Source organism: Cupressus sempervirens, chromosome 1 (assembly GCF_028749045.1).
Source record: "Cupressus sempervirens isolate cs-2001-9-10 chromosome 1, ASM2874904v1, whole genome shotgun sequence".
Taxonomy (NCBI): Eukaryota; Viridiplantae; Streptophyta; class Pinopsida; order Cupressales; family Cupressaceae; genus Cupressus; species Cupressus sempervirens.
This window is the reverse complement of record NC_143118.1, coordinates 462342361-462359776: the sequence shown is the minus strand read 5'-3', so window position 1 is coordinate 462359776 and position 17416 is coordinate 462342361. Positions and strand designations below refer to the sequence as shown.

At 35.4% G+C, this 17416-nt stretch overlaps 1 protein-coding gene across 1 annotated transcript in view; it reads right to left on the bottom strand.

Annotated features, from left to right (window-relative positions):
• The window catches only part of LOC149578302 (uncharacterized), a 46794-nt gene that overhangs the window by 10331 nt on the left and 19047 nt on the right, over positions 1-17416 (bottom strand). Inside the window, exons 2-5 of the mRNA XM_089828151.1 lie at positions 15953-16736; positions 15493-15791; positions 14400-14537; positions 14205-14294 (exon numbers count right to left, since the gene is read on the bottom strand). Coding sequence (XP_089684277.1) covers positions 14205-14294; positions 14400-14537; positions 15493-15791; positions 15953-16691 — 1266 coding nt within the window. The 5' untranslated portion in view covers positions 16692-16736. The remainder of the gene's footprint in view (positions 1-14204; positions 14295-14399; positions 14538-15492; positions 15792-15952; positions 16737-17416) is intronic.

Here is a 17416-nt window from a genome sequence, read left to right as displayed (position 1 = left end):
TTGATAAACATATAAGCCTATTAGAGAAGGGTTTTGTCCCAAGCTAACAAATTTTGGATGTTGTGATTAACACTCATGAGATTATCCACTCTATGGATAGGGGTAGGATCTAGGTGTGGCATTTAAGATTGATATTTGATATTTCTAAAGCTTGTGATAAGGTTAATTGGAAATTTCTTTATGTTATCCTTTTGATGCCATGGGGTTTCTTTAAGGCATGGAAGGGGCTAGGGAAAAGGGACCCTCTATCCCCCTACCATTGTATCACGGTTGCTGAAGTCCTTGGTAGGAACTTCACTTATCTAGCCAGATGTGATAGATTTCATGGAGTGAAAGTTGCCTCCTTTGTTCCTCTGGAGATTTTACAACAATTCATTGGGAAAACTTCTTGTTGATTATGAGCAACAAATCAACTATGATTATGGGCAACAAAGCAACAAGCAAAACTTACTTCTTTAGTACTGACTTGAACATCCAAAGGAATGTCATTCATAGTTTGGGTTGTCAATCTACAGATCTTCATGATACTTACCTTGAACTCCCACTTATGATTCAAGGGTTGACTCCTAATATCTAGAACTCAATTCTTGAGAGAATATAAAAGAAAATAGCTGATTAGAAGGGTAAAATCCAAAGTAATGTTGGAAAATTGCAACTTTTATTTGCTTCTTTATAAGGTATCCTAGTTTATTTCTTTTCACTGTTCAAAAATATCCAAAGAAATGGAAAACAAACTTCAGAAAATTCAACAAAACTTCTTCTAAATTAGAACAGAGGAGAAAGCAAGACTTGATCTTGTGAATTGTGATATTATTTGTAAACCCAAATCTGTGGGCGACCTACGAAACAAAAAGATTGTTGAACTCAATAAAGCTCTCTTAACCAAGACAAGTTAGCTCGTTGTTGTGGACTTGACTAATTGGTGCAAGATTTTGAAAGCAAAATACTTTAACAATTCTTGGTTCTCTAAGTTGCTATTGTCCAATGACCTCCCCGTGGGTTCTAAAATCTTGAACAATATTGTAAAATGTAGAAGCCTATTAAGAGACAGGTTAAAGTAGCAAATAGGCAATGGGGAAAACTTTTGTTTCTAGGAGGATACTTGGATTGGCGTCAGACCATTGGCCTCTAGTTATTGTGAGGTACCTCAAGGCACACTTCAGTTCCCTTGTGGCTAACTATATCTCCCCTCTGAACAGGTGGGAAAATTTGTTAGAGGGCCTTTGGTATGCCCCTAATTTTGTCTCATGGGTGGAGGATCTTCGGAACATATTGAAGAACATTCACATCCCATTGTTCCTTGTGAGGACAAATTTATCTAGGCCAAGAGCTTATCGGGTTCGTTCTCAATTAAATTGACATACTTTCATCTACTCAGTTTCTCTACTAACTCTAATAGTTGGAGGCAAGCGTGGTACTTTCAACTCCCAACAAAGATTAACATCTTTTGGTAGACATGATGTAGGAGCATCTTGAATTCAGAGCAATCATGCATCAACCAAAAATGTTTTGTGTTCATTTTTCTGAGTTTTCCAATTTATTGATTGTTTTAGTGATTCTTTGTTTGTTCGCAATGTTCAAAGCATGACCTAGACCTAGTTTGGTTTTCATTCCTAGGTTTGCAGCTCATTTGAATCTTTGTTGCTCAAGTTATGATTTTCTTCGCTCAGGTAGGGTGTTCTTATCAGTTTTCATGACCGTTGGTGAAATTCAATGTTGTGATGGAAATTTACGATCATGGATCTTCAATGGCGCATTCGATATGTTCTTGGATCATGTGAGAACCTAAATTTGGAGCCACAAGTCTTCAAACGTGTTATACCATTTGTTCCTTATGACTTGGGACCAGATCTATTTGTTGTAATCTGTTCCTTGTTCTTGGAGAATGTACGGGATCTTGAGGCTGACCTGTCGTGATGGCTATATATTGTTATGTAATGTATCTCTTAAGGGAGTAAGTTCTTAGTATCATGATTGAGTCCATTATATTGGATCTAAGGTCTCAAACCAAAGATTGTATGCAAGCAAGCATGCAAGAAGGCAAATTGTCAAACCTATGTACATTTGATTATCTGTTAATGAATGTTGATCTCGCTTGGTTCTCTCCAAATACTTGTTGTTTCCGTGGTGTTTACTCTTGCTACACGATTGGACTGATTTCTTAATCGTTTCTCTTAGTGGGGACTGCGTCAAGTGTAATCAAAGCAAAAGTTGTGTCTTTTGTGAACTTGTGTTGCAAATCTAAAGTTGTGAAGCCCTAACTAAGTTTGGCTATAATGTGGCAAAGTTGAGATCTGCACTACAATTGCAGAGGGTTGCAAGGATTGTTTGACGAAGGAGAGATGGAAATCTAGAAGTAATGAATATGTTAAGGCAAATTTTGGCTAGACTTGAAGTAGTAGAGATTGGCCACAAAAGAGGAATACCTATTCATGATATGAATGATGAGGAAATTGAGGAAGTTGTTGCAAGAGATGTTGAACTTCTACTTGAACAAGGGGATGAAAGATTTCTAAGAGCCCTGACTAGAGGTTAATGCAAGACCACACATTTCAATTTATCGGACTATGATGGTAAACTAGATTCTAATAAATTGCTTTATTGGATTGTTGGGATGGAAAAGTATGAAAGTACAAATGCAAATAAGGTGAGAATTGCTAGTATTAAGTTGACGGGGCATGCATCATTATGGTGGGAACATTTGCAAACCAATAGACAAAGGAGAAGAAATGAAAAGATTAAATCTTAGGATAAGATGGTGAACAAGTTAAAAGGAAAGTCCTTGTCTTGTGATTATCAAGTTAGTTTGTTGAGGAAAATACAAAATTTGAAGCAAAAAGAATCTTTTGTAAAGGAGTATACCAAAGAATTCTATAAATTGGATATCAGATCTAGACATGTGGATGATGAGGTGAAAAGAATTGCAAAATATCTTAATGGCTTGACAACATCTATTCATGAGGTTACCCTAGAAGTAATGGTTATAAAAGAAAAACAGGAATTCGTTTACAGACACTTGTTTCAAATGTGCAGAACGACATAGAGCATTCAAGTATACCATGGAAGTTCAAGCATGAAGACTGGTTGCAGTAACACAAATGTATTTGTGGAGAAAGAATCACTTGAATCCTTGAATCAACCAGATGATGGAGGAAACCTCATGATGTGAATAGCATTATGTAATGAGGAACCTGATCAAGAACTGGTACTGAGAAAAAGTTTGCTCAAGACCAGATGTAAAGTTGCAAGAAAATGTTGCAAGGTCATCATTGACAGTGGAAGTTGAAATAATTTGGCATTAGAAGAGTTGGTTACCAACCTGCAATTACCAAGGATGAAGCATCTGAAACCATATCAGATTGCATGGATAAGGTATGATCATAAGGTACTACTAATTGAGCAATGTTTTGTGAAATTTACGATTGGATATTATCATGACAAAGTTCTTTGTGATATTATATCGATGGATTGTTGTCACAACTTGTAGGATAGACCATGGCAATATGATAGACAAGCAATACACAATGGTAGATTGAATAGGTATATAATAGTAGCAAATAGGATGAAGCAAGTATTGTTACCTTTGCTTGGAGATCCTAAAAATGAACGTTGTACCACAATGAGGAATTGCTTAGTTGAAGGTAGGAAATTCTTGGCTGGTATAAAGAAAGAAAGTATGTGTTATGCATTGATTCCAAAGAAACTTGATTTGGATATCACCAAGGGATATCCTGAGGAAATAACCAAGTTACTGACAGAATTTGAAGATATCATTCTAGATAATGTGCCAGATTGTTTACCACCCATTAGAAGTATCAATCATTGGATGGATCTAGTTCCAAGAGCACATATACCGAACAAAGTACCACAGCCGATGACACCAGCAGAGAATGAAGAATTAAATAGACAAGTACAAGAATTATTCAGGAAAGTTTTGATGAGAGAAAGTTTTAGTCCTTGTGCAATACCTAGAGTATCGGCACCTAAGAAGAATGGAGAATGGTGAATGTGTACTAGTTACAGAGCTATTGACAAGATCACAATGAGGTATACATTTCGTTTGCCTAGAATCGATGACGTAATAGATTGTTTGAGTAGAGCAAAGTGTTTTACCAAGATGGATTTGAGTGGTTATCATCAGATCACAAATAGAGGAGATGAATGGAAGACTGCATTTAAGACTAATGCAGGTTTGTATGAGTCGTTAGTTATGCCTTCTGGTTTAACTAAAGCCCCTAGTACATTCATGAGATTGATGAATGAAGTATTGAAGAAATTCTTGGGTAAATTTGTAAATGTGTACTAGGATAATATTCTGATTTTCAATAAAAGTAAAGAGGAACATCCGTTGCATTTGAGACAAGTATTGCAAAGATTGAAGGAAGAAAATTTGTTGATCAATATCAATAAATGCTATTTTATGAGGGAAGAGATAAGGAATCTAGGATTGGTGATTTCAGCCGAAGGTTTTAAAATCGACCTTGAGAAGGTTAAAGTAATTTTGGAATAGCCTACACCAGAGAATGTTGGGGAAGTCAAAGCATATCATGGACTGGTTACTTTATACCTGAAGATTATGAGGAATTTTAGAGCAATTCGTAATCCTATGGCACAAACTATGACAACCAATCGGAAGAATTTTAGATGGACACATGTAGCTGACTAGAGTTTTGAGTTATTGAAACGAACAATAGTCTAACAACTAGTTTTGGCCCTACTAAATTTCAATAAGGTATTTCAAGTGGATTGTAATGCAAGCAAGAATGCAATTAGACTATGTAAAATAGTCAAACAACTAGTTTTGGCCCTACTAAATTTCAATAAGGTATTTCAAGTGGATTGCAATGCAATTAGACTATGTTAAGAAGGACTACTGGTTTCTTTTTCCTATGAGAAATTGAATGATGCTAAGAGGAAATATTCAGTTTATGATCAAGAGTTCTATGCCATAGTTCAAGCTTTGAAGAAGTGGAGACATTACTTGTTGCCAAAGGAATTTGTGTATACTGATCATAAAGCATTGCAATATCCGAGTAATCAATGTAAGTTAAATCATGCAAATATGAGATGGGTTGAGTTCTTGCAAAGTTATACTTTTGTGTTGAAACACCGAAGTGGACAGTCAAATAGTGTAGCTAATACATTGAGTGGAAGGAGGAATTTGCTAGCATAATTGAGGGTAGAAGTGCTAGTATGTTTGATAGGTGAAAGTTACTATTGGCCACAGATCCACAAGGATGTCAGGAAATTTGTTCGGAGTTGCTGAATTTGTCGAAGGGGTTCTATACAACATTACCTATACCTAATAGACCTTGGGAAGATATTAGCATGGATATTGTTATGGGATTACCGAAGACACAAAGAGGCAATGATTCTATATTTTTGGTGGTGGATACATTCTCTAAAATGTCACATTCCATTCCTTTTAGAAGACATCTGATGCAAACTTATTCTTTAAGGAGGTTTTAAGATTGCATGGATTACCAAAGAGTAGAGTTTCGGACAGGGATAGGAAGTTTGTTGGTTATTTTTGGAGGATAATTTGGAGGAAACTAGATACTGATTTAATGTATAGTTCTACTTTTCATCCACATACTAATGGACAAATAGAGGAGGTGAAAGGGAGTATAGGTAATTTATTGAGGAGTCTAATTGGAGATAAGTCTAGTAAATGGGATTTAAATTGGGCACAAAAAGAGTTTGCATACAATAGTTCGGTGAATAGGACCACAAGGAAAACACTCCAGAGTTAAGAGATCTTAAACTGGAGGGTAAAGGGAGTGCTGAAGTAGAAGAGTTTGTGAGTTACGTGAAGACATTACAAGAGGAGGTCAAACATCATTTGCAGAGCATGAATCAAAAGTATAAGGAGAAGGCTGCCAAAAGTGAGGCATAAGGATTTCTAAGTAGAAGATGAAGTTATGGTTCATTTAAAGAAAGGAAAATTTCCAGCACTTATAACAAATTGAAGATGAAGAAGTTGGAACTTGTAGGATTTTGAAGAGATTTGATTTTAGAAATGCTTATGAAGTTAAGTTACCCGAGATATGGATACTTCAACCATAATTAATATTTTCGATTTTTCAAATTATCACGAGGCTAAACAAAGTTTGGAGGATGAAGCAGATATCAAGCAGCAGTATCCTGAGAAGCAGTTGAACAGCATAGAAAAGGTATTCAGGAGCTGAGTTGGAAGGAGTACAAAAGGTCAGGAATACAAAGAGTATCTAATCAAGTGGAAGCACAGACCAACGGAGGATTCCTCATGGATTTTTCAGGCTGAGTTGGATCTTCTAGATTCTTCTCAAGCATCAAAGTGAGAGACGCGTTGGTTTATCAACCCCAAGTGTCTGATGCAGCAGCATCTTGGGTTCGGAGCAATCTTGTATCAACCAACAATATTTTGTATTCAGTTTTCAAGTTTTGCCAATTTTTTCTTATTGTTGATCATTTCAGCCATCCTTTGTTTGCTTGAGTCAACACTTGTGATGTCCAAAGTATGATCTAGACCTAGTCTAGTTCCTATTCCTAGGTTTGCAACTCATTGATTCTTTGTTGCTCGGTTATGATTCATCATCGCTCAGGTAGCGTGTTCTTGCCAATTTTCATGACTATTGGTGGATTTTGATCTTGCGATGGAAATCTACGATCGTGGATCTTAGGTGGCGTATTCAGCTATGTTCTTCGATTGTTTGAGGACCTATATCTAGAACCGCAAGTCTTCAAACATGTTATGCCATTTGTTCCATATGATTTGGGAACGCACCTATTAGTTGTATCATTTTTCCTGTTCTTGGGAAATATTCTAGATCTAAAGGCTGACTTGCATGTCATGATGTCTGTATCTTGTAATGTAATGTATCTCTTGAGGTAATAGGTTTGGATCTATGGTCTCAAACCAAAGATTGTAAGCAAGCAAGCATGTATGATCCTAGCATGCAAGAACATAAATTCCTAAACCTATGTCCATCTAATTATCTATTAATGAATGTTGATCTCACTTCGTTCTCTCTAAATGCTTGTTGGTTACATTGTGTTTCTCTTGCTACACAATCGGACTGATCTCTTTAAGGTTCTCCAATTGAGGACTATGTCAAAACAGTCCTTCATGGTAAAATTCTTAGTCTATACAACCTTGAGAGGTTTTCAATTGGTTAAGTGGTTTGTATTATGCACACAGAATGAACAAAGTATCAACCACCTCCTTGCATTGCCCTTTTGCCTCGTCAATTTGATATTAAATTTTGGGAAGATTCATTAATACATAGAAAGTTTAGGAGGATTTACAATAGTTTATCTATAGTTGGGATTGCCCATCCTCGCATCCTTTAATCAAAGAAATGTGGAAACTAATTCCTCCTTGAAGCCTTTCAAGGGAGAGCAACAACCGCATCTTCAGAGATTGTGAAAACTCAAAGGGCATTGTGCTTTCGGTCCTGGACAAATTGTTGATGGAAAACATTTGTATTTGTAAGTGGAAAAAATTGTGTCTCTTGCATTAAACAAACTTTCGACCGAGCCCTTTTTTGTTTTTTATGTTGACCTTGAACATGATGATGGAACTTTATGGCAGCCCTCTAGCCTTTGGGCATATTTAGATTTCCATGATCTATGATATTGTTCACTGCTAAACCTATATTTTTGTTAACATATTGATAATGCATATTGACAATAGAGTATTGAATTAGTTATTATTTCTTAGATGGCATTCAAATGGTACATGTCAAGGTTCTATAATGTGTACTGTAAATGACATGCTTTGTGCTTAGTTTCATATGAATGACATGTATATTTTAAAATTTCCCTATATACATGTATTTGTCCCCATTTCTCGCCCACACCCCCCCCCCCCCCAAATCAGCAAAAAAATTTGCTGTCCCAGAAACCTATCTTGTTGTCCTCAATTTGAAAACTCAAGGGAACAAAGGTGAATACCAGTAATAATATTATAACTAATTTATATGTACATAGCACCACTTACTTGGTGAGAACCATCTGCACTTAACTTCACAAAAGTTGGACAACTAAAAAAATAGTATGGGGAGAGGAGAGTTGTGGCAGGTGCAGGCAAAGGATGGGAAAAGAAAGATTACATGTAGGCATGGTTAGAGAAGAGAAATATTTAAATCCCTAGCAATGAAACCCAATGTTTTCTTGTAGTGGGTAGAAACCCAGTGTTTACTTGTGTTATGTAGAAAGAAAGGCAAATTGAAGGGCAAAACACGGGCAAAGAAAGAGTAGATGTAGGTGGGGTCCAATACAGTACAAACAAAGAACAGGTGTGGTCATGGTTGTGGCAGGTGCACGCAAAGCATGTACAGGAAAGATAGGTATAGGCAGGGATAAAGGATGGATATATTAATGAGCCTAGCCATGAATATAACAAAAACCCTAGCCCCAAAATGTCTTAAACCTTGGTCATAAAATTCAGCTAGAGACTCATGGAGTGCTTACTCACCAAAAGTTGCAGACCCTGACTAGCTATAATAAACCAACAATTGAGCAAGTTACTTGGCAAACACAAAAGCTATTGAGTTTGGCAAGTTTAAAGCAAGCTTTTGAAATGTGCTTAATCTAAAGCAAAATATAGAATGCCAATGACTAAACTACCACTACAGTCCAGCAAGGAGAAAAGATGAAAACCTCCATGAAGCATTGTTTACGTGAGATATTTTATAGCTAAGTCACTTGTTCAGGTTTAGGTATAGGTTTGAAGAACTAGTTCACCAATATAGAAATTATTTGAAATGGGGCTTGAGTTTGTTAGTAGAAAAACATATAGATATTAAATATAAATATAAATAAACAATATTATTATTATATATATCTAATATAAAATAATTAATAAATATACTTTCTAATAGATTTGAAATTAGTAAATTACATATAGTACAATAAATATAGTCAAATATATTACTTAATAAAAATTAAATAATATGATATTTAATTTAAAATTTATATATATTTTATACTTTTTAAATTAGAATTATTCAAAATAAAACAATATTGTCTAATGCTTTGCTATCCAAATTGTGTATCAATGCATTTGCTTCACTATTAGGGGCTTTGTTTGTTGTGAGGTTTTCACATCATTTACCCCATTGTCAATGGGGAACCCCTCTTTTTGCTTTAGCAATAGAAGTAGTAGTCTTAGCTAGTCTTGGTAGCAATTTCAAGTCTCCAAGTCATAGAGATGAGTTTGAGCAACTTTGGCTCATTAGGTAGTCAAGTCAGTCAGGGGTGACCAAGATGTGGGCTAAGCTAGTCAAGGGAATGCAATCGAAATCACAGGATTTGTGATTAAATGAGATAGAATCTTTTGAAAATCCTTGTTCCAATTTCAATTTTATCTTAGAAATCCAAGAAAAGTTGTGGAAGGTAACATTGTTGGAGGCATGTTGGATCCTGAAAGTAGGTAAAATATCCAACAACCTTTCAAAATGCTCAATCTTGAATGACCCCAAAAACGACCCTCTCCATGTAAAATCCAGATATGTCAATTTCTACCCAAGTCTAGGGGCAATCCAATGCAAAATTTCAACTCCAATTTGATGAAAATGATGGAAATTTAAGATGATGGATGAAAATCAATTGAAATCTTGGAAGTAATCTAAAATTGAAGATGAACACAGATTGAAAATCAGACATTGATGAACTTCTAATTAATTGAGGATGCATATCAGTCTGTAAAACATGAGAATGAGCCTTGAAATGATCTTTAAGAATGAATTGACAAGATGGAAACCATGCCAGGGAGGGGTTATATGTTATGGAAAATCAATGTCATGGAAGTTATATTAATCAAAGGAGATGAAAGCTCCTTATATAGATTTACAAAGACGATATTTCTAAAAGAAACAATTGTGAACTAAAGATGAAATAGAAACTACTTAATAACCTAAAGACTACATAAGACAACCATTAAACCAACATTATAATATTCTAAAACCCTCCCTTAATGGCCATTGTCTAACTGTTGTCTTTTGGTCACAAATTCTTCAAAACATTTTGCTGCTGCTAAGACCCTCCCTTGATCTGCAATATGTAAATGACCAAGAAGCCAAAATTTGTCCATAAAAGATCAGAGAAGGATGTATCATTCTTTAAAATGCTTTGCAATAAGAAACAAAAGCCTGCCACTAAGATAAGTCTACTACTAACCCTCTTATAATCAGCAAAACATCTAAACAAAAATTATCACAAAATATCCAACCGTGTGTTGGATAACGAAGCTGCTCTTCCCTCAAGACAGAGAAAAACATTGAGAACAGCTAGCATGATTTTGAGGAAAAATTGGCAAATCCTCCAAACTTTGCAAATGAGCATGATACCCAAAATAGACTGCAGAAAGATGCGATTTTTAAAAGAAAATTTGGGAAAATTGAACACAAATTTTGAGGTGAAAAATCAATCAAAACCTAGCATGATTTTTGAGGTGAAAAATAATCAAAACTAGACAATACAAAGCTTCATTTTTTTAGAAAAAACGGTAAAAGCCACTAGATAATTTTTGAGGAAAAAATTATAAACCCACAAAGGAATTCCACGCATCTTTGCGAATTACAGAATCATAAATGTTTTGAGGGAAATAATTATGAAATGCATCAAAAAAAAATTCAAGGGCGGCAAAACAAGAGACTTTGCATGGTAAACTAGCACAGCTAGCAACATGCAAGGACATGTTACCCTCAAAAATAAGAGACTTTTGCTGCAACCAAGAAATTGCAAGATCAAAACCCTTAACCAAGCTTGTGATTTCTAGCAAAAATCCTCAAAAATGAACCACAAAAGTTCCATAAAATACCTTTTAACAATTTTTTTCAAAAGAACGAAAAACAAATTTTTGGACAAAAATTTAGATCAAAAGAGGCTCAGATTTTCCTTTAAAAATCAAGCAAATTTTATGAAATTCCACCAACCTGCTCTGATACCATAATATAGTAAATTGATGTTGAAGTTGTATTAAACAAAGGAGATGTAAGCTCCTTATATAGCTGTACAAAGATGATGTTTCTAAAAGAAACAATCGTGAAACTAAAGATGAAAAAATAGAAACTAGTTAATAAACTAAAGACTAAATAAGATGACAATTAAAGAAACGTTATAATATTGTAATATTATCTTGCCATAGGGTCAAAATCTGACCTCTTTTCGATATTCCTAATCCTAACACTAGGTCTGAATCCAAGCTGTCAAAATTCCTAATCCTAACACCTTCCAAATCCCCGCCTTGGTCTAAACAATTTCTAAGTGACAAGAGGGACAAAATTCAAATGCAAATTGATGAAAAGATAACGCGTTGGAGTAATATGATAAATCAAGGTGAAAATGATGATTTTACAAATGCAAATGCATCTGAAAACTCAATAAAAATCAGATCCAAAATTGGCTATAAACTCAAAAAATAAGGAAAAAGCATATACAAATCATGTTAAAATATGGAGTCGATAGACTTTCATACAAAGCTTACATGGGTACAACTACAACAATCAAATTAAATTTGCCATAGAAGTACCCTAATTCTACTTTATTTATCATTTTTGCAACCTTAACATCAAATTGTTTGTCTCCTTTGTTTTGCAAGATAATTTTGAAGGAGATGCTTGGAGAACAAAAGATGGTCACAAGATCGATCTCAAGGACTTAAAGAAAGAATTTACAAATGGTCGACCTTACATCAAAGAAGATCAAGCTCGAGGACTTCAAAAGAAGTGGATCAAGATCATGTTATCGAAGGAAACTTTGGAGAACAAATTTTTGCACAAGAAAAATCAAAATTTATCAACTTGAATTTTCTCTGGAAATAGAAGTTCACTTTGAAGGATCCACTACATGAAGGCTTCATAATTCAATAGCATAGAGGTTAAGGCATCAAAAAAAACATCAAGTTTGTATGTACAAGCAAGTTCAAAGATCATGGAAATGTGAAGATATTCAAAAGATGTAGAGAAGTTGAGAAGATGAAATAATTTGGGAATATGCCATCACAATTAAAGGCTTGATAATGTTGAGTATCAAAAGATATTTTCCCATCACCAAAGAAATGATCAAGTCTATGAGATCAGAATTGTTAAGGTGGCACCCACTTGTCTTCAACCAATCAAAAGGCTCTAGTTACACATGTTCAAGCACATTCAATCATATTATGCAAATGTACATGTGGAAGGCATCTAATGCCTCTACCTAACCTATTTTTATTAGCTCTCAAAAACATTGCAATTTCCTTAATGGCCCATAGGATGGTGCTTTTGTGTAATTGGATGATAGTGGTGGCAACCCTAATTAGGGTTTTTAATGGGTTAATCATGGACCTTGATCTTGAATTGATCTTAGCCCTTCCTTGCAATTGAACAACTATAAAAGACCAAGGCCTTCTCATTTGCAACTCATAAGATTAGAGGTAGAGTAAGAGGAGACTTGTTAAAATTGTTACCACAATGCTATCAAAATAGTCGTTGATTCATTGTTGGTTTTTATGGTAGATTACTAGTGTTGCTTTGGAGTATTGCATGGTTTCTTCAATTCCTCACTTAAATTAAATTTCATTTAATGTTGAATATAAGTAAATGGATGGAAGATATTGTTGAATGGTGATTAATGGTGCTGTTGGTGTCTATACCTTTAGGTACTTGCTGATTGTAAGAAACAATGCAAGGTTAGTCTAGGCCTAGATTGCAAGTGTTTATCTTCTATTGGAGATGTTCATCTAGATTGCGCTCATAGGGTATTTGAATGAGTATCAACAATGTGAAAACCATTCTCGCATCCATTGAAGATAGCACCTTCTTATGTCTAGTTGACACGTTGAAGCAAGGACTGGTTAGAGACTCACCCTATCGTCAACATTATCTTATATTCTTAGAGATTAGATTAGATTAGATTCTCTAAATCATTCTCTTTGCAAGTTATTTGGTTAGAAGTGATTGACATTGTTAAAGTAATTGGCTTTCATTGAATGGACAGTGTAAGTCCCTTTCTGATAACCAGCATATCACATCATTATAACTGAGTGAAAGTCAACGGTAAGAAGGAACCTTGAAGTTGTCTCATTTGATCACACAGTCTGTATACATTGTTTAGCATATGAGCATCCTTATTCAAGAGAGTTGGAAATTGGGCATTTCATCTTGGAATACTAAGTATTTGATTACGTCCTTTGTAGTGGAACAAAACTCACATCAACATGTCCTCAAAAATTTTCTTGTTCTTTTTTATTCCTTTGATGGCACTGGCAGGACAATGCCTTCCATATCTGGCTGGTTCCTGCAGTCTTCCACTTACGCATCTAGGGATGCCTTTGTCCACAGACTCCAGAATTGGCGAAGAGGTATCCATTTTATGATTGTCGACTTCTACCTCTGGCATTTGTTGTTGTTAGTCTTTCGTTTGGGACTCAGCTCTGCCCATTGATCATGTGTGGCTACACTCAACTCCCCCTTTCTTGGTTGCAAAGGAAATAATGTATTTTTTGTCCATGTTATTTGAAATCCAATTAGCGGAGATATGTTTAAGGCATACGTGGAGAGAGAAAGGGTGTACACAGAAAGGGTAACAATATACAGTTTGGAAGTATTGCAGAATCCAGACAGTTTTTGTATTGCAGAGTCGAAGTGGTGAACCCCAAATTGAACCAGCATAATACCTGGACCCAGTTCAAACTGGACCCAGATCTGGCCTTAAACCTCCTGAAAACATAGTTTTGAAACCTCAAGGCAATGATAGGCAGAATAATTCTGTATACTTTTCAATAATGAAGTTCAAAAGGCAAAAAGTGAGAGGAAAGAATGTACAAAAGTTAACAAAAGACAGCAACTGTTTTAATGCAACTCATACCCTTGTCAGGGCTGTACACATTTCCTTAAAGCTATTATACTGAGCTCTGGGTCAGATTCTTAGTTTTGTCTTTCAGCACAGGAAACAGAAACAGTGTGAATAAATGCAAAGCCTTGCATAAAATGAGTATTAAATCCAATTCAAAAGAAACAGCAACTCTGAGCTCTTTAGAACATATCCAAATAGTTTATCATTTTGCCTTTCAAGTACAGAACAAACACTAAACACAAGCAACAATATAATCAGACACGACATCAAACAGAAGGACAATGGTTTTGCATGAAACAACAGGCAAAAAAAATAAACAAGGTGTGACACAATGCAGGGCGCATATTTATTTTGCACAGAATATTAGGAATGATACCACTCACCAATCCTTCCAGTCTGGCCCGTTCAATATCAGCTTGAGCCTGTCGCTGTTCATACCTTTCAATAAGGTCAACTGGGAGAGCTCTTCGAACCTATGTAACAAAAATTTATACAGTTCAATGACTGCATAAAATCTCAAATTGAACCATTGAATATCAAATTATTGTAAAATTTATTTGTAGTGTATGCATAGAAACCTCTGACATAGGAATTGACTCATTGCATCCGCTAGTATCCATGCAAGGTAAAGAATGGCAAGCTTGAAGACCTCCAAATGTAGACTCTTCTACCTGTCTACGTAAACACTGAAAACAAAAGAGGTGTCCATCTGCACACTGTTCAAACATTTAATTTATGAACTTTCTTATCAGGAAGACAAGCCCATTATAACATTAATAAACATGCTTAAAATTATATTAAGTTTAAACATAAGACATATAGGTTATATTATTTTGGCATAACACTCTTTAAAAACACTTAGTAACCCAAAATAATTTTAATCAATTCCAGCAATAGACAGAATTAATGTTTAAAAAATAGTATCATTCACCTTAGAATTATTCAATAATCAAATGCATCAAAGCTGGTTAGGTCATGGTTTAAAATAAAGACTATAAAGTTATAAACTATTCAAACATGAGATGTCCAGTAAATCCAGAAACCTTCAAAAAGTAAAACGAAGCCACATCACATAATGTCAACATGAGAATTTTAGCAGATTTAGTGTTAGGACGAGATCTCCCAGTTAATTATTCGTTGTAGTATTCTTTATTTAGCTTTACTATTGTTTTTTACGGTAGTGCGGTTTCCATCCTGCCTTGTGTACAACATACTTGCACCTTATTTGGCTTTAGAATCTGAATATTGGTTATTGTGCCTGTAAAGCTTGATGGGCCAATTGATACTTCTATTGTTAAATTCACCCCTAGAAAAGGTTTCAGCTAGGGTGGTTCACATAAAAATAACAAGCATACAGTGCAAGCTATTTATCCTAAATTATAAAGTGTATGATAAAGTTCAGCATGACATTAACAGTTACAGTCCTACAAATAATGCAGATATATTTCATGCCTAAAAAACATGCAACACATTTCAAGCATAATTGAATAGTTCAAACAACTATAATTTTCGGAAATTTAGATCACGGTGTACTTACTACACAAAATAGTCTGAACAAATCGAAGCAGATCACTTGAACATGAGAACAATTTTGAAAAAGAATACCAGCAATTGATATATATGAATTGAAATGCTTTCCCATACAGCATAAATACTTATCGAACAGCATACCTGTACCATCTGTTCAAATGAAAATTCCATACAACAACATCCACATTCAATAGTCTCAGCTACAGATGGGCATTCCTCATTTACACTTCCTGCTTCTGTTCCACTGCATCCACCTCGATCCTTTAAGATATCTCCCTGGAGTTTTCCAGCCAATTGCTCTTGCAATTCAACCCATTCCTTTTCAAAATTCAGGCAAGTGATGGTTGGTTTAGCTTTCTTGGGCCTTGGTGCTTTCAAGAATCTTAAACCACCCTTGGGAATCCAATTTGTGTTCATCAGATCAGTACCTGTACTGGCATCTACCAAAACATGAACTGGATAAGAAACAAGCATAAAGTGGGAGGAATCAACACACTTGCATTGAACAAGAAACCATTGAAAATTAGTGAGGTAGAAAAACAAGCTGTCTTGTACATGCAGGAGGAAAACCAATTTTATCTTCAAATGAACCATTAAAAACCTTTTTTGGCTTTTCGCTTTCCTCGGTCCTTCAAATCTCTACAAGATTGTTCAACAGATTTGTATGTACAGGTGAACCTTCCATCATGAACCTTGAAGGCTTGTTTTAGATCAGTCATCCTCACAAGAGGAAAGTCTTCTGACAATCTATAAAGGGACCAGTCTTCATATAAAATTCCAGACCCTGCAGATTCAATACCTTGATTTTCAAAGCTGTTCTTCGCTTCTAATTTATGAGATGGATCAACTCCACTAATGTCAATGTTAGTTCTTAAGTCAGAGTTCCCAACTTCAACCGGTAAGTCTGATTCTGTAGCACCACCTTCAGCTCGCCCTTCATCGAATACATGTTCTGGCACACCATGTCCAAGAAAATGATCAATAGCAGATTGTAATATTTTTTCCTGGGGCAACTGCCCCTGTGTTTTCAAAAGTTGAAACAAAGCTTGGTCGGGAGAGAGTTGTGGGAAAATGGCAAGAAGCCTTGCTATCATCCCATCCATTTTAGGAATCTCTTCTCCAACTTCAATTGCTATTCTATTAGTATTTTCAGAAGATCCAATTTGGAAACTATTGATTTCTTCTCCCATGTAAGAGCTTTGCACTTGATAGTTCTTCCTGCCAACTCCTCTACTCCTTACTTCAGTGGGTCCTTCATCGTCTGAATCCAAAAGAACAATTCTGCCATGTGCCGAACTGGAGGAGGAATCTGTACTAGAGTCACGTACAAAGTGTGCCATTTTTTGTTGAGAATAATGACATACAGTCACTCAAAGCTACCCTAGCTGTAGAAAAATAGGATGAGAATTAAACGTAAAGACAAATATAACTTAATAGAGAAATGAATACAAGGAAAATGGAATGAAAATTAAATGTAAAGATGAATATAATTTACTAGAAAAAATAAACAATGGAACAAAACAGCTGACTCGCCAACTTATTCTGCACAGAACAGATCAACTGCACTCGTATCCCCAATTATGAAAGAAATTAGCTGATTATTAAGAATTAGAAAGTTTCTTTAACTTACTATAAAATTCTTGAATAATAATCTGATCATAATATATTATAGATAAATTAAGTTTTGGAAAGAAATGTTATTATGAAAAAACAAGCCACCAAACTACGTTGGATGAAGCCACTATATATAAGCTGACAACCCCATAATACAAAAAATAATTGTGTGATAAAACTGTAACTAAGCTTCAGGTTTAGGCATAACCTTAGTTGCAAGGTACACTGTATGTTCCTGCATATGGGTTGTGGGTACACATGGGTTCACTTGTACCTGCCTCTGTACCCAGAGCACACCCATGGTGGCTGGGGCACATCCTGTGTTCACCCAGGCGTGCCTGTGGTGTACCTTAATGCTTCCTTTAATTGGGCCTGGATGATGGTGTGGTTTCAACCTGCCTTTCTTAAGTACCGATGTTTTAGTGTTAAATTCTTTTATGGTTTTAATGCT